This window comes from Suncus etruscus, chromosome 8 (assembly GCF_024139225.1).
Source record: "Suncus etruscus isolate mSunEtr1 chromosome 8, mSunEtr1.pri.cur, whole genome shotgun sequence".
In the NCBI taxonomy this organism is placed as follows: Eukaryota; Metazoa; Chordata; class Mammalia; order Eulipotyphla; family Soricidae; genus Suncus; species Suncus etruscus.
Genome location: NC_064855.1, coordinates 121,461,657 through 121,489,272, shown reverse-complemented (window position 1 = coordinate 121,489,272; position 27,616 = coordinate 121,461,657). Strand labels below are relative to the sequence as shown.

At 47.5% G+C, this 27,616-nt stretch overlaps 1 protein-coding gene across 1 annotated transcript; it reads left to right on the top strand.

Annotated features, from left to right (window-relative positions):
• The first annotated feature begins 65 nt into the window (after positions 1-65).
• On the top strand, positions 66-27,316 carry ARGLU1 (arginine and glutamate rich 1). Its single transcript, XM_049778529.1, has 4 exons — positions 66-514; positions 10,191-10,416; positions 12,813-12,896; positions 26,468-27,316. Exons 1-4 carry the CDS (start codon positions 66-68, stop codon positions 26,630-26,632), a joined length of 924 nt encoding a protein of 307 aa, XP_049634486.1. The 3' UTR covers positions 26,633-27,316.
• Positions 27,317-27,616: the final 300 nt, after the last annotated feature.

The window sequence follows — 27,616 nt, the reverse complement described above, 5'->3', positions numbered from 1 at the left end:
CGGCTCGGCGGGGCGGCTTGGGTCCGTCCGTCCGTCCGTCCGTCCGCGCGACCGTCCGGCCGGCCATGGGGCGCTCCCGCAGCCGCAGCTCGTCGCCGTCGCGCGCCAAGCACGCCAAGGGCAGCAAGCACCCGAAGAAGCGCAGCCGCTCGCGCTCGCGCTCGCGCGACAAGGAGCGCGCCCGCAAGCGCTCCAAGTCGCGCGACGCCAAGCGCGCCCGCCGCCGGGACTCGCGCTCGCGCTCGCGCTCCGCCACCGCCGCCGCCGCCAACGCGCACGCCCGGCGCGAGCGCGACCGGGACAGGGACCGGGAGCGGGAGCGGGAGCGGGACCGCGACCGGGACCGCGACCGGGACCGGGACCGAGACCGGGACCGCGACCGCGAGCGCGCCGCCTCGCCGCCCGACCGCGTCGACATCTTCGGCCGCACGGTCAGCAAGCGCGGCGGCCTGGACGACAAGCAGAAGCGCGAGGACGACGAGAAGAAGGCCGAGTTCGAGCGCCAGCGCAAGATGTGAGCCGGGGGACGGAGGGAGGGACGGAGGGAGGGACACACTGCACAGACACAGAGACTGCGCTGGACAGAGACACAGAGGGACTGGACTGCAGAGAGACTGATTGGACAGAGAGACACAGAGAGACTTGGACTGGACAGAGACACAGAGGGACTGGACTGCAGAGAGACTGATTGGACAGAGACACACAGAGAGACTTGGACTGGAGAGAGAGACACAGAGAGACTTGGACTGGACAGAGACACAGAGGGACTGGACTGCAGAGAGACTGATTGGACAGAGACACACAGAGAGACTTGGACTGGAGAGAGAGACACAGAGAGACTTGGACTGGACAGAGACACAGAGGGACTGGACTGCAGAGAGACTGATTGGACAGAGAGACACAGAGAGACTTGGACTGGAGAGAGAGACACAGAGAGACTTGGACTGGACAGAGACACAGAGGGACTGGACTGCAGAGAGACTGATTGGACAGAGACACACAGAGAGACTTGGACTGGAGAGAGAGACACAGAGAGACTTGGACTGGACAGAGACACAGAGGGACTGGACTGCAGAGAGACTGATTGGACAGAGACACACAGAGAGACTTGGACTGGAGAGAGAGACACAGAGAGACTTGGACTGGACAGAGACACAGAGGGACTGGACTGCAGAGAGACTGATTGGACAGAGACACACAGAGAGACTTGGACTGGAGAGAGAGACACAGAGAGACTTGGACTGGACAGAGACACAGAGGGACTGGACTGCAGAGAGACTGATTGGACAGAGACACACAGAGAGACTTGGACTGGAGAGAGAGACACAGAGAGACTTGGACTGGAGAGAGACACAGAGGGACTGGACTGCAGAGAGACTGATTGGACAGAGACACACAGAGAGACTTGGACTGGAGAGAGAGACACAGAGAGACTTGGACTGGACAGAGACACAGAGGGACTGGACTGCAGAGAGACTGATTGGACAGAGACACACAGAGAGACTTGGACTGGAGAGAGAGACACAGAGACTGCACTGGACAGAGACACACAGAGAGACTTGGACTGGAGAGAGAGACACAGAGACTGCACTGGACAGAGACACACAGAGAGACTTGGACTGGAGAGAGAGACACAGACTGATTGGAGAGAGAGACACAGAGACTGCACTGGACAGAGAGACACAGAGACTGGACTGCAGAGAGACACAGAGACTAGACTGGACAGAAAGACTGATTGGAGAGAGACACACAGAGACTAGACTGGAGGGACTGCAGAGACACAGAGACTGCACTGGAGAGAGACAGAGACTGCACTGGAGAGAGACACACAGAGACTAGACTGGACAGAAAGACTGATTGGTGAGAGAGACTGATTGGAGGGACTGCAGAGACAGAGACTGGACTGGAGAGAAAGAAACACAGACACTGGACTAGAGAAAAAGAGACTGATTGGAGAGACAGACACAGAGACTAACTAGAGACAGACTGAGACACAGAGACTAGACTGGAGGGACTGCAGAGACACAGAGACTGGACAGAGAGACAGAGACTAGACTGGACAGAAAGAGACTTAATTGCACAGAGACAGAGAGACTGGAAAGAAAGAGAGTCATTGGAGACAGACACAGAGAGACTAGACTGGACAGAAAGACTGAGTACAGAGAGAGAGACAGAGAGACTGACTGGACTGGAGAGAGCCTGGAGAGACAGAGACAGACAGACTGATTAGAGAGAGACACACAGAAACTGGACTGGAGACAGACACAGAGAGACTAGACTGGATAGAAAGAGACAGGTTGGAGAGAGAGACTGATTGGAGGGACCGCAGACACAGAGACTGGACTGGACAGAGACACAGAGACTGGACTGGAGACAGACACAGACAGACTAGATTGCACAGAAAGAGACTGATTGGAAAGACAGACACAGACTGACTGGAGACAGAGACTGGAGAGAGACACAGAGAGACTGGAGAGAGAAAGAGACTGATTGGTGAGAGAGACTGATTGGAGGGACTGCAGACACAGAGACACTGGACTGGAGAGAGACACAGACTGGAGAGAAAGAGACTGATTGGAGGGACTGCAGAGACAGAGACTGGACTGGAGAGAAACACAGACACTGGACTAGAGAAAAAGAGACTGATTGGAGAGAGAGACACAGAGACTAACTAGAGACAGACTGATTGGAGGGACAGGAGAGACAGAGAGACTAGACTGGACAGAAAGAGACTAATTGGACAGAGAGACTGGAAAGAAAGAGACTGACTGGAGAGAGAGACTGACTGGAGGGACTGCGGAGACAGACTGGACTGGACAGAGACACAGAGAGACTGCACTGGAGAGAAAGAGGCTGATTGGAGAGAGAGACACAGACTGACTGGAGACAGAGACTGGACTGGAGAGAAAGAGCTGATTGGAGAGAGAGACACAGAAACTGGACTGGACAGAAAGAGACGGAGAAGACTGGCTGGGGAGGAAAAGAGACAGAGAGAGACTGACTGGAAAGACTCAGAGAAAGAGACTCACTGGAGAAAGAGATAGAATGACTGACTGACTGACTGACTGGAGAGTCTAGAGACACACAGACTTGACTGTTGAGAAAGACTGACTGGCAGGCCCACCATTAGACATTGCGCTGTGGGGGTATAGAGGAGCATTTCCCCCACCCCACCCCTGCACCCTGGGGGGATGTGCATCCAATGCAGCAACCCACCCTTTGGAAAAGGGCGCCCCGACAGACATGTGCCTCTCACACATGGCCAAGCTCTCTCCACTGCCACCTGCATGGCCCTGTGTTGCTTGCAGGCGTGCGCACCTGGGGCCTGTGTGCGTGTGTGCGTCCCTGTGCATGCACCTGTGCGTGGCCTTGACCCACTTTGGAACGCGCACACACAGGCCAGGCACACTCCCACCAGCTCCCTGCACCTCTGAGTCTCTGTTCTAGGGTGCGCTGAGATCGCCCCTTTCCTCCCCCCACCCTCCATGTGTCCATTCATGAAGTCTGTTTGCTCAGAGCTTGCTTCTTGCTCGCTCGCTTGGATGGATGGATGGATGGATGGATGGATGGATGGATGGATGGATGGATGGATGGATGTTCACAGGCTCTTTGCCCCCCCCCACCCAAGGGACTGGGAGGGAGTGTCACTGGCCACCCCCCTGTAGGTCCCCAAAGGGCATGGTTCTAGAGGGAAAGATGCACTTCCTGCCGAAGGGCCTCCTCCTCCCCCAGGTCAAGTGCCTTTGGGTCAAAGAGGAGGTGCCCGGAAGCTCAAGAGCGAACCCCTAGTTGGCTTAAAAAGCCCTGGTTTGTGATGGTGTAGGGAGGGCATGGTCGTCATTCATTTCTCACCAGTGCCACCCTGGCCCTGCTGCTGTCTGGAAAGTGCTGGTGTGGAGGCAGAGTTGGGCACGCTCGCTCGGTCCCTGCTCCTGGTTCCTAGCCTGGTGTGTGTTGGAAATGGTCTAGGCATTTTCGCCGCCATGTGCCGTGCAATTATGTAGGACTCAGGCATTTGGTGCGAGTTGTGGCTCTCCAGTGTCAGCACGTCGATGTTTTTTTAAATCATACCGATGGCATTCCTAAGCTGTTTCTCGTGTGAATCAGTCATCATCAGGCTGATGTCTCAATGAGAAAGCGAAAACTTGCAGGAAAAGTGAAAGCTTGCTTTGCCTGCAGATGAGAGACTCATTCAGTGAGGACGGGTGAACAGGGAAGTCCTCTGTTCATCACGGGAAGTGACGTAGTTCCAGAAGGAGAAGCAGGCTAGCCTGGGACAGGAAGGAAGACAGGCCAGAGCCCTGGGCCTGAATGATGCAACTACCTGCGCTTAAGATTCCAGGTCTCGGGATGGCCAGTAGTTGTCTGCGAATGTGCTTTGGCTAAGTTATTCCGCTGTAAAATGGACATTTGGTGAGAGTCAGGCACTGCTGTGTGCTGCTACATAAGGATGATTGATGTCTTCACTCCCCCGTGATCTTGATGAAGCTTAAAGAGATCTGATATATAATAATAGTTTAGTGAATTTAGAATGGCAAGATTATAATGAAAACGTGTGCTGAAGGGATGAACACTGTAGTTCTCCTGCAGGAGTGGCAAATAGAAATATGAGGCGCATAGATCAGGTGTAGTAGGGATTGCATGTAGACTCCTCCCTAGAATGAAAGGGAAGGAAGGAGGCTTGTGGGGAATGGTCTCCGGGTGGAGTAATGAGAGGAATACACTGGAACGTGGAGCTCTTTATAGACTCAAGTCAGGTAACTATTGGACAGAACCAGAGAACCTGGGATCAGGAGGAAGATCTCATGATGCTTGCATTTTATCCTCAAAACAGGCACAGGCCAGAGCCATAGTACAGCAGGGGAGGCCTTGGTCTTGCGTGCTGCAGGTCCAGGTTCATCTCCAGCATCCTATCTGGTTTCCTGAGCTCACCAGGAGTAACACCTGAGTACTGCTGGGTGTGGCCCCTAGGCTAAACTGGGGCACTTTTCAGCAAGTGAAAGACTTGGGGCTTTGGAGGGGGTAGTGGTGGGAGGGAGAAGCGGGAGAGAGCCGGAAAGAGGGATCCTTGCCTGCTGGATAGGGTAGAAGGTAATTCAGTCATGCAGGAGCAGTTGCTGGAGTGGTAAAGACGGAAGAAACGAGACAAATCAACGTGGAACTTTATCGGCTCTTGTGATGTTGTGGCTGTTGCAGTCCAGCTGCCGAATGTTTAATTGACTACTGTGTGTCAGATGCTGATCAAAAAATTCTGAACTGGGGGAGCCCTGGGTAAGAGAGAGGGAAAACCCAAAGGGACTTTGCATGACAGTGTATGTTCTAACCACTGGCAGAGACTCACCAATTTAAACTGCAGTTCAGAGGAAGCCTTGATCATTACTTCAGAGGAGGGAAGAGCAGTCAGAACAGGGAAGGCCTTGGAGGACTTCGGTCTTGTCTGTCTTGCCTGTCCTCACAGGTTACTCCGGGATAAGTACCAGGAAGTGAGGCAGGGACGTCAGGTATGCCCAAGTCTTGTGCTGGCAACATCAGTGGTAGCAGCACCAACTTTTGGGTTCCACCAGCTTGAAAGTGGGTGGTAAGGCTGGAAGCCAGATGGATTGCTTGGCCACTTCAAGTCTGGGGCCTTTAATCAATCACCCACCTCAGAGCTAGATTTTACCTGTGAACTTGAGATACCTCAGGGCTTATTTATTGTGAAGCTCTGAAACTGCGCATTTATCTATTCGAGACGATGCATGCCGGAAATGGGCTGCCCTGATTTTCAATTAGATTATTCTCAGAAGTGCAACCAGATTGTACTTGGCAAACTTATTATGTTTAGGGGTCATAAACCTAGTGCCCCATTTTTTTTTTCCTCCTGTTTGAATAGATCAGTCGCTTAGTTGAAGTTTTAGGTTTCCTTCTGCACCCCTGGGTGCCTCGCTTCCCTCTCCTTCATTATCACCGGCCTTGGCGTCCTTCAAGCCACCGTGCTGTTGGCATGCTGTGTAAACTGGAAAGAAAAGGCGACTGCAGAGCGACTTCCAGGCAATCAGGAAAGTGTTGATGGCAAGTCTAGCCCCCTTTGGGCGGACTTGCTGTTTGACTGTGACAGATGGAGAACTTTCTAAATGCCGCTGGGATCTGTACAAGTGATCGATGGATGAATACCTGAAGAGCTCCTTGGGGGAGCAGAGAAGAGCTTGGCATGGGCTTGGGCCCCGTTGAGTTAGGCCTTGCAGACATTGGTGGGGAAAGCCTGCAGCCTCAGCCCGCAGGGCACGGTAGCTCTTTCCCTGAGACTCACTGAGCTCTCTCCTCAGCCTGGGAAACTGCATTTGTTGTTTGGGTTTGTCAGTTGGGGCCAGGCTCTTGCCACTTGGGTAGGTCTGGTCCAGAAGACCCATTGGAGGGCCCTGCAGTGAGGAGAATCTTGCCAGGTTAGTCACCGCCACCCCCTTGGAATGAATGGGACCCTAGCTTCCCCTCCTTTCCATCCAGGGAGAAACCTGTGGTCAAAGATTAGCTGAAAGCTGGTGGCCCTTTCTGGGGACTTGTCCCTACACAGAATCAGGGATCCCTCAAGAGTCCTCTGGTGAGCATTTTTGGTGCATTCTTCAGGCCTGACTCTGGGCAGTCCAGCTGATGCCGCCCTACTATGTTTTATTTCACTAACGGTCATTTTAGGGCTTATTAATTTAAGGCTCACTCTTGGTTTGAGGCTCCACACCTGGTGATGCTAGGGCCTTTATGGTGCTTGGTTCAAGCCTGGCCCTCCTTGGAGCTATTTTCCAGATCCAGCTTTATTCTGGTGATTTTAAACCACTTAAGGGGGTCTGGAAAATGGGGATCTGACTTTCTGCTATTTACATTTAAAAGTCATTGTTTTTGCTGTCACTGAAAAACCCTGCCCTTTGCTTTCAGCTTTTGTCACAAGTTTATGGTAAGGGAATTTGTGGATGGAAAGGGGGAAGGGAAGGTGGGAGATACTAAGTAACCCCATCTGGTCTCTAGATTGTACTTGGTGATGCCCAGCCCTGGAGGCCTTGTGCCTCAAATGCACCCTTGACCCTATTCTGTTGTCCCAGCAGTGCTCAGGGCCTACTCCTGACTGTTCCCCAGGAGCACACCTGGTGGTTCTGTGGAGGCTGTGGACTACCAGGGATGGAGCCTGGATCTATCTCCCTTTCGTGGCCTGCTCTGCTGTCTCTCCCACAACATGCCCAGTTTTTAGGGGGTGGGTTGGCAGTGCCCCTGGATGATGCCTAGCAAGGTACTGATGACCGAGCGCAAGGCTTTATTTCCTCTCAGAGGGTTCAGTGTCTCCTGGGTACTTACTTCATCATTTCCCACCCGTTAGTTACTTGTCTTCGATGAAGACAAGCTCTGCTCTCTGCTCAGTTTTACATGTAGACATTTCTTTGTCTGGATCCCGTATGTGGAGGGATTCCAGTGGTTTTCTGCCTTTATGATTTGAGCACTGCATGTCAAAATTGGTGGCGATTTCCCCTCTGCTTCAGAAGAAGCAGTTCAGACGCCAGCGTAACAGCAGCCACGAAGCTGAACTAGGCCTGGCAGCACTGTGCTGACCTTCCTGCCTCCTCTTCTGTGTCTTTGCCAGCAGGACTCCCTCATCCTCCTCCTCGGGAGAAACCTCCCTGGCCTCTTCTCTTCCTCTGGTCCATCCTCCAAGTCCTCCATCATCTTCTTTCCCTTCCTACCCCTCCCCCCTCTGCTGGATGCCTCTCCTGTCCTTTTGACCCTCCTGACTGGCAGGTGGTGGTGAAAGGAGCAGAGACTTGGGGAGCCTGCTCTGCTCTGGCCTTTGCCAGTCCTAAGCTGGGTATCTTGAAGCTCTTCTCTGGGAATGTGCCCCTGGCTGAGCCTAGAGCTTGGCTTCCTTTGGGTCTGCCCACAGCTTTCCCCTGCTCCCACCCTCCCCTTTAGCACACTTTAGCTACTTGAGTGGGCTCCTTTTTCTGCCCATGAGCGAATTCAGTTCTTAACCATTTATTTTTGTTCTCTGGACACTGAATCGAATCTCTTTTACACGAACTCTTTAGTATTTGAATTGTAGCATTATGGACATGTTTTTCTGTTTCATTTTAGACTTTGTAAGAGTTAGTCAAAGGTACCTTTACTCAATTCCCAAGGGCCAGCTGTCAAAGTATGTGTTTTTAAAAATTTGGGATTAGAAAAGCTTTCTAATGGAAGCAGAGGTAAAGAAAATTTTATAATCCCAATTATTCAGCCAGGGTCAGCGGTTTGTTTCATCTCTTATTTTATCTTTGGATGAAATTGAGGACCACAGTTTTACATTTGAAACGGAGGGAGTATTTTGCATTCACTGATTATCTTTACAGATTGATTCAGTGTTTTAAGTCTTGAGTGTCTCTCTGGGGTTTCTTAAACTCTTCCTATTTGTACCCCCTTTTTGCCAGAGAAGTTTTCTGCATGATGCCAGGTATATAGGTATGTTAAGTAGACACACACAAAAATTCTCATTGGTATTAAACTACCAAGAGATGGATTTTTAAATGACTCCCTTACTCACTGCTGTGATTGTTCGGGGTGGCAATGATGTTTAAGCAGTTAGGCTGTCCTTGTCCTCATGACAGAGACAAATTACAAGGGCAGAGACGAAAGCCAGATTCAAATGTTTATGAGAAGTTGGTGTGAGTATGGGAGCACTGGAGCAGGAGTTAAAAAGAAATCACTTGACTCTTACCCTCTCCCCAAAAAACCCCCCACAGGATTGTGTTGAAGTGTATGGATATACTTAAAGGCCACTTAGCTGAAGACTTGCTTAAATTGTCTAATACATGTGTGTGTTAAATCAGGTCGTCACCAAAATATTTAAAATGCTAGTTATCTTTTACCTTTTGAATACTATCAAAATGGTAGTAGCAGTTTAGGGCTGGAGCTATATAGCACAGTGGTAGGGCGTTTGCCTGGCATGCAGCCGACCCAGGACAGGCCCAGGTTCGATTTCTGGCATCCTATATGATCCCTCAAGCCTGCCAAGGACGATCTGAGCACAGAGCCAGGAGTAACCTCTGTGTGGCACCTGGTGTGGTTCCCCTCCCCCCCCCCAAAAGAAAAGATAGTAGTAGGTTTTATTTCATTTTGTTTGTGATGAAACCATTGAGGAATTAATAAATTGGCCTCTTTAGACCAAAACTTCAGAAGTTTTGGTCTCACCCACTCAGTGTGGTTTTATTGTTTCAAATAAAGCTGTCCATTAGAAATGAAAGGTGCACATGCAGGTAATTTTAAGTTTTCGCATCACTGTGTGAAAAAGAAATCTATTTTCATGTCTTCTCACTGCCTCAAACTACTTTTGTTACCAGATACATTTATGACTTGTCTGTCAAACACTGATCATCCGTGCAGCCCTGACACATATCATTCATCATTGTGGCTCAAGAGTGAAAGGCCCAGGTCGCTGGTATGGTGCCTTGTTGATAGCAGCTACATATTTTTCAGGGCAAACCTTCATCTCAGTACATCAGTTGTCTGATGGTATCTACGCGGGGCTTTAAAATTAAACCGGGCCGAGCTTTAGTGGTCCTTTTAATAGAACAGATAGTAAAGCCCTGTTTTATCCACTCTGTAAAGTCTCCCGAAATGTTTAACTAAAACTGGTTCATGAAGGAGAGTTGACCGAAAAGGGAATGATGTCTGAACCGGACCTAAATAATTCTTTACTCTAACCTGAAAACTTAAACTGTCACTGGAGAAGTTGGGATCCATTTGTGTTTCCGAGAAGAAGAGTGAATGCATTACCTGCTTTAGAATTATCTGTTGCTTTGCTTCAAAATAGTTCCTCCTTCCTTCACTGACTGTTAGCTCAGCCTTGAGAGCAGATTGTTGGCAAATTAGCGGGTCTGTATATGTTAACAGCTGGTCCTTTCATCATCACAATGATAACTAAAGTAATATACCTGTTTGCGGTTCACTACAGTACTTAACTGAAAACTGGAAAGCATTTTGCTCATACTAGTAACCTACTACTATTTAGAAGGTGATAGGGGAGACATAAGTTACGTATTAAACTTTGGTGTCGCTTAACCTGGTGTGCCTATCACTTCCTTGAACGTTATGTGAAAACACATGGTGAATCCTAGAAGTGCATCTCCGGGCTAGTGTGATGCGGTTTACTGTTGTCTTCTCTCACACTGATTCCCTTTTCCTCTTTTGTTCCCTAGTCGGCAGCAGGAAATAGAAGAAAAACTCATCGAAGAAGAAACTGCGCGAAGAGTCGAAGAGTTGGTGGCCAAGAGGGTTGAAGAAGAGTTGGAGAAGCGGAAGGATGAGATTGAGCGAGAAGTCCTGCGGAGGGTGGAGGAAGCCAAGCGCATCATGGAAAAGCAGTTGCTCGAAGAACTCGAGCGACAGAGACAAGCTGAGCTGGCGGCACAAAAGGCCAGAGAGGTAACGCTCGGTCGTTTGGAAAGTAGTGACAGTCCATGGCAAAACTTTCAGTGTTGGGTGTGCCTCCTGCTCAGTTCTGAACGAAAGAGATGGAATCCAGACTCATTCCTTTCTCGCCTAAACTTAACATTGCCGCGAAAGGGCGTTGTTTAGCCTATTGAGAAGTGCTTGACTGGTACCCAAAAGCCGATTGTCCTAAACCTCATTGAAGGATACCTTTTGATTTGCTGGAACTGGCCGACCTATTTGAGAAGTGTTTGAAACTTTTGCCATGGCTGCAGGATTTACATTCTCTGGGGGAGGGCGGAGGGAGCCAGGGAGCCGTGCAGGGCAGGGGTGAAGCGCGCCGGTGCTTCGTCTCCTCCTCTTCTGTCTTGTCTGGCACTCTGACTCGCGTGCCCAGACTATGCGAGCCAGGCGCTGCGTCCGCCTCGCCTCGCCTCGGTCAGATGGTTTCAGAAGAGCAGGGCCTACTGTTGAGTGACAGGGCCTGCCGCTGAGAACTAGGTTTTCTTGAGCTCGTCCTTTTTGCCTCCTTTTGTCACTCCCCCCACCCGCCCCCCACCCAATCCTGCTCTTTTAGCACAATGGACTTCTTCTAGCCTTCTCTGATCACGAGGCCCTCCATTTGCCTAATGTGTTTCGAAGAATCTTTTTAGGAAAAAAAAATGTCCAGATTCATCCACTTTTTTATTTAGTACCTACTAACAAACTCCTTTTTTTCTCTAGAGGGTTTTGAAGGAACAGGTTGTCCTTGTCTGGAGTCGAGCTAAATACATGATTTGTTTTTATCAGCAGCTGGAGCAGAAGTTGAAAATGTCTTTCTGTGAGACAGTAATTTGCTACTGAAGCTTTATGGCTTATTTGCACTGATTACTCCAGGAACCCCCAAACTGGTCGAAAGGCACTTGAAACAAACACTCAGGACAAACTATTTCATAGCACTGAGTGTCCCTCAGTCTAGTTGGCATAATGCATACGAATTTTATTGGCACGTGGCAGAGCGAATCCTCTTGTTTTCTTTTCTTAGATGCCAGTATTTGGCTCAAAATATCCAACTTGGTGTCCTTTTTCACTCTGGTGATCTTGTAGACATGACATTGACCTCTTATTAAACCTCCTTGCTTTCCAGAAAGCTTAACGTTTCAAATGTTGTTTTCTCTTGTGCTGTCTTTAGATACACATGTCTGTATTTAGTGTCTTATCACAGACTATAAATTGAATGTATGAAATTGCATCTATAGCAACGCTTTAATCACGAATCTACTTTCGGAGTAATGGTGCTGTCTTGTAGCGAGTTATTAATCATAGGAAGATTTTTTTTCTCTTCGTTTGCTTTTTGTTTCATATTAACAATTTTTTTTAACACGGACACGACCCTTTGACAGTCTTTCCAAACCTTAAGACCGTTTGAATAATGTATGCTGTGATTTGAACACTGCCAAACCATCAAGCAGTCTTCATGTAGTTTGCATTATTAAAAAAAAAAAAATCTCATTAAATTCTCCGAGAGAAAAAAAGAGATAAATTACAGCATTTTATTTCCTGACCATCACCCCCCCCCCGGATTCCTGAATTTCAGTTCAGACTGTAGATGCCAAGCTAAGCTAAGCTGCCTTTAGGAACTGTCAACATGGAATGTTCAGTCCATTTTCCCCATGGAAGAAGCCCGTAGGTCCATGAAGTATGGATGACCATTTGTATTTTTCACTAACAGTAAATGTATTTTTTTCTTATCAATTGTTTGCCTTAGGAATGATGAATTACATTTTTTGTTCCTTCTTACCATAAACCTCTGCATTCCTCAGCTCAGCCTCCCTTGTATGTTGTTTCTTTATAAATGGTTGAGCTGCTGATGCAGGTATTGCCAAGCTAACAGTACAAATCATTTTAAAGAGGAAGCTGGCGCGTATGGCAGCCGAGGAGCACTCTCTGCAGGACACTGGACAAGACAGTAAATATTCAACTTTTAATGCTGATTAAAGGAGTATAGGTAAAGAATCCGTAGGTATACATGATTGGTGAGACAAATATTCACTTTATTTATCTTTTATATATTATTTTTTTTAATTTGGTAAATACTATTGCCAGTTTCGTAGTTGTCCTTGTTGATTTGTGTGCTATTAAAAGTATTAGTAATAATGGCCAGGCCACGATCCTTAGGGAGGGTTGATTAGTCGATTGCTGTTTGGACTGGGCGGGATGAGTTAAATGGAGCGCTAGGGACCAATTTTAGTGGCTGCAACAGTCTTATCATTTGGCAGACAGAGAAAGGAGGTAGCTGTACGGCTGCCTTGTCAGTCAGACCAAAAAAGTGCAGAGGAAGCTTAGTAAGTATTGACCAGTAACCATAAACATTGTCTTTTTCTAACATTTGGACATGTCCTCCCCTTTAGGAGGAAGAACGGGCAAAGCGTGAGGAGCTGGAGCGAATACTGGAAGAGAATAACCGAAAAATTGCAGAAGCACAAGCCAAACTGGTACGTGCACACCGCTCCTCAGATTTCCTTTTTTTCTCTCTCTCGTGTGTGACTGTGTGTGTGTGTGTGTGTGTGTGTGTGTGTGTGCGCGCGCGCGCGCTTGCATGCGAGGATAGGTGGAGTGGTTTCTGTGCTCTATACTTATATCTCCCTTTTTCTTTTGCATCCTTTGGATTATTTTAAGGGAGTTGAGTCATCAGCAAGAATAGGAATACTTAGTTACCTTGATTATAACTGTCCATCTTCAGAGAGGGATGGAGATATTTGGAAGCAATCCAGCAATTCTAATTGGAAATTATTTCCAATAGTCACAGTGGCTGAAAATTATTTTTCTGGATGAAATTATACTGTCCAGTCCCAATGCTTTTTTTCTATCTTCACTCCATTCACATTTCTAAGTCCTTTTCTTAAAAAAAGGGGGTGGTGGTGGTGGTGGTGGTGGTGGTGGGTGGTAGAGAGATAGCATGGAAGTAAGGTGTTTGCCTTGCATGCAGAAGGTCGGTGGTCCGAATCCCGGCATCCCATATGGTCCCCTGAGCCTGCCAGGAGTGATCTCTGAGCGTAGAGCCAGGAGTAACCCCTGAGCGCTGCTGGGTGTGACCCAGAAAAACGCCAAAAAATAAAAAATAAGGCAAATAACATTAAAATCTTGGGACCTGAGTGATAGCACAGTGGGTAGGGAGCTTGCTTTGCACGCAACCACCTGAGTTTGATCCATATATGGGGTCCCAACCTGCAGCAGTAATTTCTGAGAGCAGAGCCCAGAAATAATTGGACCTAATAACAAATAAATAAGAGTGCTGGCCCTATAATAAAAATATAAAATAATTTGGGGGTATTTAAACTAATTAAAATAGAGAATTTTTTCACTTTCTGTGATTTTCCTTGTTACCAGTTAAAAATATTCCAAAATAAAAAGGTAGTACGTATTTGGGTGGTATGTTAGCTTAATACTTTACCTACTCGTTTGGAGTCTTAAGATGGAATTCAGGTAATTGAATACTTAGAATAAGTGTAAAAAGTAAAGTGTAAAAAGCAGCTTAAGGAGAAAAGCCAGTATTAGGAGTATCATGTAGGTCTTTTCCCTTACACTTCTATTTTAGTACTTCTGTTTTTTTACTTTGTCCGTGATGATGATATGGAGAATGGAATAAATGCTGGTAGCTTAAAGTTTTTCCGTTAAGAAAATATTTGAAGCTAATCTTAAGTAGGAAGAAGAGAAGCGTTTGCCAAGGACTATATGAATATAACAAAATATAGACTTAATAGAGAAAATTATTCTTCCTGTCAAAAGGAAACATTCTCTGTCCGTGGCATATAGGAAGACCTTTTTGGGGGGCAGGGTTGGGTTTTTGGGTTACACCCGGCTGTGCTTAGAGATTACTCCTGGCTCTGCGCTCAGAAGTCACTCCTGGCAGGCTTGGGGGGACCATATGGATGCTGGGGTCCGTCCCTGTGTTGGCCATGGGTAAGCAAACGCCTTACAGCTGTGCTATGGCTCCGGTCCCTAGGAAGGCTCGTAAGAGTATAGAGGCCTGGACCCATATGGGTATGAAGCTTTCCTTGCCTTTAGCTTTCCAGGGTTCAATCCCTGCAACCATGTATGGTCTATACCAGTGGTCCTCAAACGATGGCCCGCGGGCCACATATTATATTTGTATCTGTTTTGTTTCTTCATTGCAAAATTAGATCTATGCAGTGTGCATAAGAATTCGTTCATGGGGCCGGGCGGTGGCGCTGGAGGTAAGGTGCCTGCCTTACCTGCGCTAGCCTAGGAGACGGACCGCGGTTCGATCCCCCGGCGTCCCATATGGTCCCCCAAGCCAGGAGCGACTTCTGAGCGCATAGCCAGGAGTAACCCCTGAGCGTTACCGGGTGTGGCCCAAAAAAAAAAAAAAAAAAAAAAGAATTCGTTCATAAGTTTTGTTTTTACTATAGTCAGACCCTCCAGTGGTCTGAGGGACAGTGAACTGGCCCCCTGTTGAAAAAGTTTGAGGACCCCTGCGTCTATAGCATACATGTAGAGTAGGAAATGCACATTCTTACCTTGCCTAGGAGGAGTTTCCAAGCCTTTTGAGTGGTTTAAAATATCATGTGGTATTCAGAAAGGAAAAAGACATGGCTTGTGTCTTTGAGGGCTGGGAGCTATCCAGTATTTAATGGGTCCCTTTGAGAATAGGAAGGCAAAGAACCGTTTCTGTGTCCTAGAGGTGAGTGAAGCTGGCGCATTCTACACGGGGCAACATTGCTGAGGGCTTGTGTTTACAGAGACTGTGTACCGGGCTGGAGCAATAGTGCATGGTAGAAGGGACTGACTGCCCTTGCATGTAGCTGCCTCCGGTTCTGTCCCTGGCATTCCATATGGTCTATTAATCCTTGAACACCACCGGCTGTGGCACAAAGCCATAATATATACATGCGTACATACATACATATACACGCATTTATAGGTAGAGAGATAAGACATTGTGCCGCAAGTAGGAGCTGAAGGTAAACTGAGGAAATCCTAAGCAACAAAGGACCATGCATCAGTAAGACTTTGGTTAATGCTGTCTGGTTTGACCAAAATAGAGCCTGCTTTCTCAGATCAGTGTGGGGGGAAATGATGTGAATGGAGGGGGGGGGGGTCTTTATATGGTGGTTATCACTACTTGTAATAAGGATGTGGTATATTTTACATATTTTTAAGTGATTTCCAAGTAAGACGTTGCCAGTGCAGGTAATAAAAACTAAGATGCAAAGAATTCATGAAAGAGCTTTGGTATAAAGAGCTTTGAGGTAAAATACAGCCTGGTTTGGAAGGCGTTGTTTTTGCCAGGAGAGGCAGATCCCCTCCTGGGCTTGGCCGACTGGGCCACTCAGTTCAGTGTGAAGACTTGGACCTTACCTGGCAGTGCTCAGGAGACTGGAGCTGGGCTTGGAGTTAGTGAAGTTAGTCCTGACTGCCATATGGTAGTCAAAAAGGGGGTCTGGAGAGATAGCATGGAGGTAGGGCGTCCTTACATGCAGAAGGACGGTGGCTCCAGCATCCCATATGGTCCCCCGAGCCTGTTGGGAGTGATTTCTGAGTGTAGAGCCAGGAGTAATCCCTGAGCATGGCCAGGTGTGACCCCAAAACAGAAACAAAACAACAGCAACAAAAGGAACAGAGGGAAAAAGGTATTATGATCCTGCTGGTTGGAGGAAGTATTTCTGCATTTGAGTGTGATGCAGTGTCTCAGGGTGTTGTGAGAGCTGTTCTGACAGACCTGCATGTTTTCTTTCTTTCCTTCCAGTTTTGACATGCAAAGCGTAGCACTTTCACATCCACATTAAAGTGATTTCTTCTTTTCTTAGTGGTGCCTTGCAGGCAAAGTTCCACTGTTGGTGCTTGTAAGGACGGGACCCAGTAAGGACTGTGGTCTGGGATCCGTTGTTTCCCCATAAGGGCTCCTACTTACCAAAAAATCACGGGAGGCTTTTCTGCTCTAAACCAAAACTGTTTTGCTGCTTTGAATTACAAACTGTTGACTCAAGACCCTTGATTTTTGTCTGCCCGGAGGAAGCAGAATCATGTTGAGCAACAATTGCTTGATTTGCAGAATGAGACAAGAGTCCATCCACGTATGGCTTGTCTTCGTTGACTGGTGGTTTGGGCAGCCCCTAGGAGTTCTCGGATTGGTGTTAGTCACCCACCAGCCGCAAGTATTTGAAGGGCTGTTTTTGATACGATGGAGAACGTGGTGAACTTCCTTTGGATAAAAATAACACGAACACTTGTTTGGCGTCTTCTGCATTTTCTGATGTGCCTAGCAAAATCCCTTCTACAGTTCTGAAATAGTTTCATAATTGTGTTCTTTGGGGAAAGAAGAGGCTAAGAAGGAAATGTTTTCCTAGAAGGGTACCTTGTTAGGAAAAGCACCCTCAGACTGTCCTCTGATTAAAAAGAAATGCAACCTTGGGCAGAATTTTTACTGAGGAGGCTGCTCGGCATGCTCCTAAGAAGAAAGACACATGAATTTTATCAGGGGACATTACTTGAACTTTTTAAATATAACTCTAGGTTCTAGGTCTAGAGGTTTTTTTTCCTCTCCTGTACTGAGTAATTTTTCCACACACACATGCATGGTCACGTGCATGTATGTCCCTAGCTGAGCGAGGAGCTTGCACCTGGATATGCCTCCTTAGGAGAGCGGCACAGGGAGTGGGGAAGTGAAGGCAGAGCCAAGGAACTAAAGGGTGGTGGGTGGCCTTGGTGACAGGCGTGACGTCATCAAGGGCAGGACCCAGCCTCCCTCAGGCTCCCGAGAGGCTCCTGCAAGAGTTTGTGTGAGCCAGTGACGTGATCTCACGCTTGGGGCCTCTAAAGCTCTTTTGAGTGGTCATTTAATAACATAGGAAGGCGGCTGCAGAATCGGTCAGTGGGTCCAACTGAGGAGTCAGTTTTGAGACCTGTGACAGGAATTGCCTGGACTGCCTTCAGCAGGCAGTCTGAGGGCTTAGGTACCAGCCATTCCCAGCACTGTATATGGTTCCCCATAACTGCCTGGAGTGACTGGGCACTGCACACAGAGTGAGGAGTGAGTCCTGGACCGTGGGCTTTATGGGTGCTGCTGCATAAGACCAGAGAGAGCACACAGGGCCAGAGCTCAATTGCACATGAGATCCCTGAGTTTGGCCTGAGAATGGTCCCCTAGGCACGACCAAGGACAGCCTTTGAATGCTGTAGAGTTTGCCCCCCCCCCCCCAACCCCGCTCCCAAAGAAAGGTGTTGGAGTGGGAGGGATTGAGGGAGAGGGAAGGGAGGGGAAGAGAGGAGAGGAAAAAGACCCAGAAACTATAATCATGAAGTGCTGGGGTATGGGGCGGGGTTGGAGGGGGAACAGGCCCTTGGAAGGTGATAGAAAGCTTGACTCAGGACTGTGCTATTTCTTGTTTAGGTAAGATTCTAAGTGTTGCAAATTTGCTGAAATTCTCCAAAGATCTGTAGAGGGTGGGAAGGAGAGAGCTCCTTGTCAAATGGCCTTGGTATACTTTGGGAGATCTGTAATGTTTCTGAGACTGGCCAGCAGGAAAAAATGCCAGCCTGGGTGAAGGGGATAGGGAGAACAGGGCAGAGTCTACTTACTGGATGGGGCAGTAGCAGGGACTGGAGAGCCTGGATTGAAGGCGGGTGTGTGTGTGTGTGTGTGTGTGTGTGTGTGTGTGTGTGTGTGTGTGTGTGTGTGTGTGTGTGTGTGTGTGTGTGTGTGTGTGTGTGTGTGTGTGTGTGTGTAGCAGGGACTGGAGAGCCTGGATTGAGGCGGGTGTGTGTGTGTGTGTGTGTGTGTGTGTGTGTGTGTGTGTGTACGCGCGCGTGCGTGCGTGCCAAGACAGTCGGGCAGTGCTCAAGCGCTGAAAAGGGGAGGCAGGAAGTAGTTAGGTTCCCTCCTGGAAGCCCAGTGGGGAATCTGACCCTTCCGGCTGACTGATTGGGCCCCAGTGACACTGATTGTGCCTCTGAAGTAGGTTTCCATGTCAGGCATTGGTGACCTGGTACCAAACTTTGTCTGCTGAGTTGGGAATAGTGTGTTTCTAGTAGAATGAGCATATGATTGTGTAAAGGGGAGACAAGAAAGCCACTGGAGGCCAAGGATAGGCTTGACCAGGCGGTGGCAGGTGGAAGAACCAGTAAGGGAGAAAAGATAAGGGTGGTGAGTGATCCAAGTCTTTAGAGGCTCTGGAAGAGGGAAAGAGACAGGAAAGAAAAAGTGTTGCAGGAAATGGAGAAATCTAAGTTAGCACAGGCTGCCTGAGCCCAGCAGGCATGTGAGGAAAACTTCCTCTGGAGATAGTGATTGGTCAAAGACTTGAGCTCGAAGACGATAATATCTAGGAGCCAGAACATTAAAGGAACCACAGCGTCATAGAGTTTTGGAGTGACATTATGGAGAGTGAGTGATAAAGTCCGGTGGGAGGGGGTGGGGGGGGTTCTGTCTCAGCATGCTACTGGGCTCTCCAAAGCTCCTGAAGGCAGTGCTGGTTTGTTTTTATTTTTATTTTTTAATTAAATTAGCTATATGAAAATCTGCTACTATTTATTCCTAGAATACTGAACACTAGTGTCCAATATGAAATCTTAGGAGATGTATGTAAGTTTCAAAATTATATATATATTGGTTTTGGGGCCACACCCAGTGGGGCTCAGGGGTTACTCCTGAGCTATACGTTCAGAAATCCCTTCTGGCTTGGAGGACCCTATGGGACTTCAGGGGATTGAACCTAGGTTCATCCTCGATTAGTGCCTGCAAGGCAAACGCCCTACTGCTGTGCCACCACTTCGGCCCCATCTATTTAAGCTAACTGTAGCAGTTAATGGCTGAAATCCATTAAGAAGCAGGGAAGAATGAATTCGTATGATAGTAGCAAGTGATAATCCCACTCATGGTATAGATGCTAAGGAAGCCACCAAAGTTGGACTCATTGCCATGGGGCTGTACATTGCTTTTTTTTCTTTTTAAAGTACATGATTTCATAAAACTTGTATACAAATACTGTTTGACCATTAAAATTAAGTTAGAACTAATCATATCAAGTTTCTTTTTAATAATCTTGGGGGGGTACAGACGAATCCAAGATTGCAGGTGACCATGACTTACAGCGCGAGAAGGCAGGGATCTACACTTGTGAGCAGTGCTGAGGTCCCTACGGGCATGTGCTTTGGTGCGAAGTTTTCGATTAGATAGTGATTGAGCAAGTCCCGAAGGGTCGAGCTTCTCCCGACCGAGCTTCTCCTCCCTAGAGAGGCTCTGTCTCTCGGGAGCTCTGGCACATTGGTGTAGTTTCTTCGTTTCCCCCAAATCCTCCTATTTTTGGTCTGGAGGATTTTTAATTTCATCCATTTCAAGTTGAGTCAGTTTCAAAATTTGCTTTTAAAGAAGTAAGGTTTGCTAGAACTTTGTAAAATTGGAGATGGTATGAACAGAAGAAAATGTCAGATACTCTTAAAAGAGTCAGACCGTGGGTGAGGGGGTTGAGACGAAAGGATACGGGTTCTTGGGTAAGATCGAGGGTTTCACTCTCGTGTTTCTTCCCTGCTCCTTCCTTGGGGCGGCAGGGGGCCGGGCTAGAACCTAGGTGCTGTCTGAGAGGACCAGGTGCTGTCCTGGTAGGAGAGGCTCTTACCATCTCCTCTGGGCACGGTGCTGGCTTTGGCTTGAGTTTGGAACGGGAGGTGAGGTGGTGGTGGCGAGGGTAGGTGGTAGGTGTTCTCGGCAGGTAGGAACAGCAGGAAGCGCGTCTGAGCACTGCCTGTTGGGAGCCTCAGACCTGGCCACCTGCTGTTGCTTGTCTGCTGCTCTTCTAGAGCCTTTCCTGGGAACAGTGTCTTCTCTTGTTATGTGTCTTGACGTCTGCACCCCTTTGCGCCCACTGTGGGAAGCAACACTGAGCTGCTGATGCCTGAGAAGTCAGGGCTTATGGGACATTTCCACAGACAGTTTGATCTCCTCTTGTTACAGACCTAAATAAACAGAAGGTTTTCTTTACGTGGACCAGTTTGAAAGGGAATTTTGCTGCCCTGGAACTAGTGTGACAGTCTAGGCCCAAGGGCCTCGATGGCGAACCTATGGCACACGTGCCAGCGGTGGCACTGGAAGGCCTTGCAGCTGGCACGAGAGAAGGTCCGCAATTAAGATATGCGGCGCACAGCGGGAGGCGAGTGAGCCGGTGTCTGCTCTGCAGCTCACCTGGCAACAGGGCCGGACTGGCCATCGGGAGGACCGGGCATTGTGTGGCAGTTTAGCCACTCTGGCTCAAAAAGGTTAGCCATCACTGCTCTAGGGTTTCAGGCACTTGCCTGTGTCTGACTAGCTGAACCTGGTTTAAATCCCTGGGACCACATGGTCCCTGAGCACAGAGCCCCGAGTAGTTCCTGGACATCAAGATTGTGGTGGTGTGGCCCAGCCCCTATTCTCCTTTACTCCCTTTCCCCTGAATAGCATGAAGCTATTTGTTTTGTTTTGTTTTGTTTTTGGGGCCACACCCGTTTGATGCTCAGGGGTTACTCGTGGCTAAGCGCTCAGAAATTGCCCTTGGCTTGGGGGGACCATATGGGACGCTGGGGGATCTAACCGCGATCCTTCCTTGGCTAGTCTTGCAAGGCAGACACCTTACTAGCGCCACCTCACAGGCCCTGCATGAAGCTATTTTAACTTAAAAAAATGTGTTGAACTATTTGATAAGGATAATGATTAGTATAGTTCAAAAGTAAGAAACACCAAGCTTTGAAGTAGGTAGATCTTTCATACTTGATCCACCTTTATTCCATCCCAAATTACTTTCAGTTCTGTCTTTGCTTCTACAGTTTAATTTGCACTTTCAGGTAGATGTGACATGTTTTTTATTCTTCTTTTTAAAGATCTAAGTAGCATGCTACACAGACTCTTTGGTACTTGACTTTTCTCCATGGTGACTTGGGGAAAGAAATGCTTTTTGAGCCTTGCCCGAAGCCCAGGTCTGTGGGGCAATCGGGAGCTCCTCAGCAGTGGGCCGGTGGGGAAGGAGCATTGGGGCCGGAGTAGGATCTGAGCTTAGAGGCAGATGCACTCCCAAAGCCCCCACGTGCCCTTTAATCTCTTCCCCAGATCCCAGGCAGTTTGGGCTCAGGGACCCGGCCACAGAGCGGGTTCTGGACCCTGAACCTGGGAGGTTTTTCATTTCGCTGCAGGGATTCCTATTCTGTGACATGCTGTAGCTACTGTGCAATACAGAGGCACCTCCCTTGCCCAGCTTCTTAGTACTCTCATGTTCTTAGGTTGTTCTTTGAGGGTCTGTTGAAATGAATTCCCTTGTTGAATTTGCTTGGGTACAAGTATAAGATGGATTCCAGAAAATTTGAGGAAAGATCCCCTTTACTACACTGTTACTAGGTATTAATAATGAAAGTGTGATTTTGCTAGGTAATGCCAAAGTACTCTTCCCTTTCCATAAGGTAACATTCAGTGTTACTCTTTCAAGGTTGTGTGTTCATGTGATAGGGAAGAAACTTGTGTATCATGTAGCATGTATGCCATTTGATAACTTCTTTTATGATTTGAAGTGATTGATGTTTACAATATGATTTCTCCCTTACTCCTTGGCATTCCAATCCATTAATCCTGGGGGCCAAGTTAGATGTAAAGAGTCTGGCTTGACTTTTATTCAGATGTACAAGCCAGGTTGGTACCCCGAGTGTACGATGGCTAATTAAAACTGAATAGATAATTGGCATGTGAATTTACTGAGGATAGCAGCAGATAATTTTGCTGTGATTATCAGTGAAAGTCTAAGGAAGGAGATGGGGCTCGACATGGATTTTCCAGCGTGTTTCAGTGGAAGGAGAGAAGTGCATGAGCCATAGAGGTTTGAGGGGCTGGGGGGAGGGATTCCGGAGTGGTGAGGATTAGGGGTCAGGCGGCTTGCTCTTGGGGAGCTGTCAGCAGATTCAGAACTGGGAAGGCCTCTCAGGACCAGTGAGTCTCCAAAGGATGGAGACAAACCAGAGAAACCAGTTTAGAGCTGGTGTGATGGTGACCCTGGGAAAGTCGCGTGGGAAAGTCGCAGCAGCTGAAGGCCGGAAGGAGCCCGAGGAAGCTGGTGATGGAGGCCAGGACTCAGCCTAGAGCCCGAGAATAGGGGTCCAGGAGGCCAAGAGGGCCGAGGGGGTTGCTTTCCAGGTCACGCTGAGGAGCTGGTTTCTGGGAGCTGTGTGTTCTGAGCCTCCCCTGTGTTCCCGGGGCCTGGCCAGGCTGTTCAGAAGCCAGGCGGTCCTCCTTGCTGACCATCGCCTGCACTGGACTGACCTTTTCTGTGGCATGCCAAGATTATGACCAGAAAGCTTAATTGGGTCATGGTGAATGTTATGGTCTGGTCAGGTGGAAATTGTTGATACTATGAAACTTCATGTTCTGTATTGAGTATGGGAGGGAGGAAAGGGAACTTATTCGGAGGCCACACCCCGAGGTGCTCAGGGGTTACAACTGACTGCTCAGGAATCACTCCTGGTGGACTCTGTGGGGACCGACCCTATGGGATGCAGGGGATTGGACCGAGGCTGACTATTTGCCACGCTATCGCCAGAACTTGCACTACCCACGCGTGACCCCAGCAGGCTGGGGGGAGGTGCCAGTCATGCTTCAGAGCCACTGCACTCTGGGATCTGAATGCGCCCTCAGCAGCCTTTCACGGTTGCCAGATTCCCCATTATCCCCACATTCAGTGTTGTCACTCCGATTCGGGAGATGGTCCCAGCAGACCAATGGAAGTGATGATGCCGGCTCAGATCTGGACTTGGGACTAGGAAGGCACACAGGGAGGAAAATCAGCCTGGAGAAACGGAACAGCTCGCTCACCACTTGCTGAGATGCATTGGGTGCATTGGTTGCCCACTGCACACTGTGAGTAGGAAGGGAATGGCCCTCCTTCCTGTGTAGATCACCTGGACAGGCAGACAGACAGAGACAGACACGTGGCAATACTGCTGAATGTGGAGTCAGTTGGTCCGAAGCAGCTCCCGGTGTTCATTGTAAAGAGGGAATCGGCTCTCCGCAGTGCGCTCACATCAGGGGCTTTGGGAATAAACTTGGCCGGGTGATTTCCTGCTCAGCCAGCCCACAAAGCTGCTTGTTCTCCTCAGAGAGGGCTTTAGGGTTTCTTGATTGTGGATTTATCTAGTGTGGCCCCAGGAGGTTGTTCTTAGGATTTCTGCACACCTCTTCAGTAGTTAATTGAGTTACAATGATTGGTAGATAATACACCTGAGTAAGTTTGCCTTGTTGACAGTAGGTTAATATGATATTCCAGAAGTAAAAGTAAATAGATAAAGTGTTGTGAGCATCTCTGTGTTTTCAAATATGCTGACGTGCTTCCTTATAATTTGGTACTGTTTTTCTTTTTTTTTTTTTCTTTTTTCCTTGTCTTCGGGGCCGTGCCCAATGATGTTTGGGTTTATTATTTTTCCTTTTTGTTTTTGGGTCACTCAGAAATCGCTCCTGCCCTGCTCTGGGGACCATATGGGATGAAGGGATTCTAGCCACCGTACCTCTGCATGCAAGGCAAACGCCCGACCTCCGTGCCATCTCTCTGGTCCCTGGATTTATTCTTGACTTCTACATTCCCTCTTGGTGGACTTGGGGAACAGTATGGAATGTGGGGGGTGGGTTTGAATCTAGGGCAACTGTTAATATTGTCTTTGGCACGTTTTATTTTATTTTATGAAGACAAAATATACAAAGAAAGAGGACAAGATGAAGTTACAGTGGGAAGATGGTCACCTATAAACAGAATTCTCAGAGAAGAAATCCCCTTGCTGACACATTAATTTTGAACTTTCAACCAAAAAACATTAAGAAAAATAAAACAAAACACATGCACGATTACTTTGCCCCTCAAGTCCCCAGATTATGGTACATTATAACATTTCTTAGCAGTGCACAAAGCAACTAAAGCCACAAAATTTATGAGACTTCCTGATCTGAAGTTTAATACTATTAAATTAGTCGTTGACACAATTAATCATAATACATTTGTTTCAGGAAGAACAAAGGCAAAGTTTTTATTTTCTTCTCTCTTTTATTTTTAAGGATAAGAGTCAAAGGAGCATAGCAAAAATGATATTAGAGTGGTAGTTGTCTGCATAGGCACAGCGAAACATGGGGACATGGAAAGGAAAAGCCTTGGTATAAATACAGGGAGAGCTTACCCCTGAAGTTTTCTGGCATAAGACCAACTCTAGGCTCCAGGCATACTAGGTTGTCCAACACAAGTCATTATCTGTAGTGCCAATATACTTTTATTTTTCACACAGTCGCTGTTGTTGGTGTCAGGCCTTGGTAGTTAAAGATCCTGGAATCTGTGCAAATCCTACATCGAATTCAGGATGGTACAGAGCATCCTCTAGTTTCACCTCACAATTAGAGGGCAATGAAGAAAGTCCTGTCCTGAATGCAGGTCGTTGTTGTTGATAAGTGTTTTGGGTGTTAAGGGAAGTCTCTTTTGAGTAGGTTGATGGCAGAGTAGTGGTAGGGTCTTCCCTGGTAGAGGATTGCTTCCAGGTGATGTTATAGACAACCATGCTTGTTTCCTAGATGGCATCCCTGGTTCAGGGGTGAATGGAGAATACCCATTCTTCTGAGGCCTGAGCCAGGTCATTATGAAAGGTCCCATTGCATTACAAGATTTGTGTGTTCCCATCTCTGTTAGATAAGAACTTGTTTATATAATATTTTCCCATTTTACTGTGCCTGTGTAAAAGAGGAATAATGCTACATGGCGTTATTGGTGCATATGGGGGGTGGGGGCTGCTAGAACAAGTCCAACAATCCCTGTGACTTGGTTCTAACATAAGCTTTAAACTGAAGGACTCTTCTACTAGAATTCCTTATTGAACAAATCACAAAGAGAAGAACAGACAACACAGTGGGGGGAAATCATCACTGTATAAGAGAATATTTTGTAAGATTTATAGCTGTTAAGGAAATACATATAAGATACTCAAGGTAAAAAGGTAAAGCTAAAGATGGTTGGGGGTGAAGAAGTGAAGGACTAGAAATGTGCTTGTCGGGCAGTGAGCAAGGGCAGAGTACAAGATGGACATTCAGCATATGCAAACCATACATTAATTATAGGAAATACTATCATTAATATAAACTGTAGGCATGGGGGCACTAGCCCCCGCACGGTTTTGAAAATGAAGACCAGTGAGAAAATGGTCAGTAACTGTCCCAGTGCAAACCAGTGCACCCCAGAATTTCCCAGCACCCCCAAGCTAGGGAGAAGGCCTTTGGCCTGGGGTCTCCCCAAACCTCATGTCAGCAAGAGCTAGCCTCCAGAACAGAAAAGGATTCAGAAAAGGAAGCCAGACATCTGCTTGCCCTCCTCCCCATGCTCCTTATCCCCTAGTGGAGGGTGAGGGGTGGGGAAAGCCTGGGGACCCCTTTAGAATCTTCCCGGTACCCACCTTTCTGGCGGCCTGGGCCGGCACCCAGGGAAGGCCTGCGGTCCAGGGGAAAATAAGAGGGACGGCTGGGGACCTGCCAAGCCTCCCAGCACCCCCCAAGCTAGGGAGGGGAGAAGGCCTTTGGCCTGGGGCCTCCCCAAACCCTATGCCGGCAAGAGCGACCTTCCAAAACAGAAAAGGATTCGGTAGAGAACTGGACCGTTTATTTTTTATTAAAAAAAAAACAACAAACCTGAGGCTGCACGTGACACTACTTCCAACAAGGTGCTTTATTTATAAGAACAAGGCCCGGACAGGACAGTACCTCCTCCAATAAGGCATTTACATTACTAAGTTCCTTTGAAGCACTGCCAAGTGTGATTTGTGAGCACAGAGCGAGGAGCAAGCTCTGAGCACAGCCAGGTATGGGTAGCCACAAACCGAGCTTCTAAAGAAAAAGGAAACAGGACCAATTAATTGCAACTTTCTTTTCCTAGAGTCACTTTTGTGTGTCCGCAGGCCAAGTTGTTTTTGTTTTCTTTCTGACATGTTGTGTTACAGTCAAAGGGTTTCCAAAATGACTCAGAGAAGATATGAAGTTCATAGAAAGTTCTGATAATCTGCTTTTATCTTTCAGGCTGAAGAACAGTTGAGAATTGTCGAAGAACAAAGAAAGATTCATGAGGAAAGGATGAAACTAGAGCAAGAGCGACAGCGCCAACAAAAGGAAGAACAAAAAATGATCCTGGGCAAGGGGAAATCCAGGCCGAAACTGTCCTTCTCATTAAAAACCCAGGATTGAGCCACAGACTCAGAACTTTTTACAAAGCAAAATGGAAAGAAAAACTTTGGATGGTAGCTTCATGTTGAAGTGGTTTCGTTCTTGTTTTTGTTTTATTTTTTTAATTTGGAAAATCTGGAAAGTTAGCTTGTTCTAATAGGGGCTATGCTCTGCAACTCCTCCAACCCTCCTTAACGTGGACAAGTCAAACCCTTATCAGATCCTTGCTGCCTTCTTCAAAGGGGTCTATCTTTCACCCTGAATTCTCTTAGCCAAGTGGTCTGAGTTCCGAGGAACCAGGTCACTTTGTAAACTGGCTGGTCTGATAAGGTTTTTTACTGCTCTCCCCCATCCTACCCCTAACCCTACTTCAGAGTCTTACTCTGCCACATCGTAAATGCTGGTTTTGCCAACTTTTTCTTTTTTTTTAGACTTAGAAAAAGAGAAAAAGTTGGTGTTTGCATTGGGAGCTCCCAGGGTGTTACTGGACCAAGTGGTGTATTGTTAGGCTGTGTTCCCCTCACTGGTGCTCTTGCTGTTCCTGATACAGGTAAGGAAAGACGGTCAGCTCTGGTACCAATACACACAGTTCAGTATTGTCTCTGTTCAGTTTGTTTTTATTTTATGAATTGACAAATTCAAACCAGCATTCCCCACTGTGTAAATAAATGATTTTGCTGAATAAAGTAAAGTCTTAAATTCGTATGTCGAAGCCATTTTTTTTTTCCAAGGTTCTTCTGTCAGGCATAAAGATGGTGGTTTCCTTTTGATGGTCGACAACTTAGAAATCCTAGAACTAGGCTATATGCATACATATATATATATATATTTCTCATTTATACTTTGAATATAGGGTTTACGGACATTAAGTACACTCATGAAGTAGTATTTAATGACCCTTTTTACAAATATCTCAGTTATGTCCATACAGCAATTAATGACATCAGTATTATCTTGAAGAAAGCCTAAGTACCCAAAAAAATATTGAAACCTCAAACCTGTGCC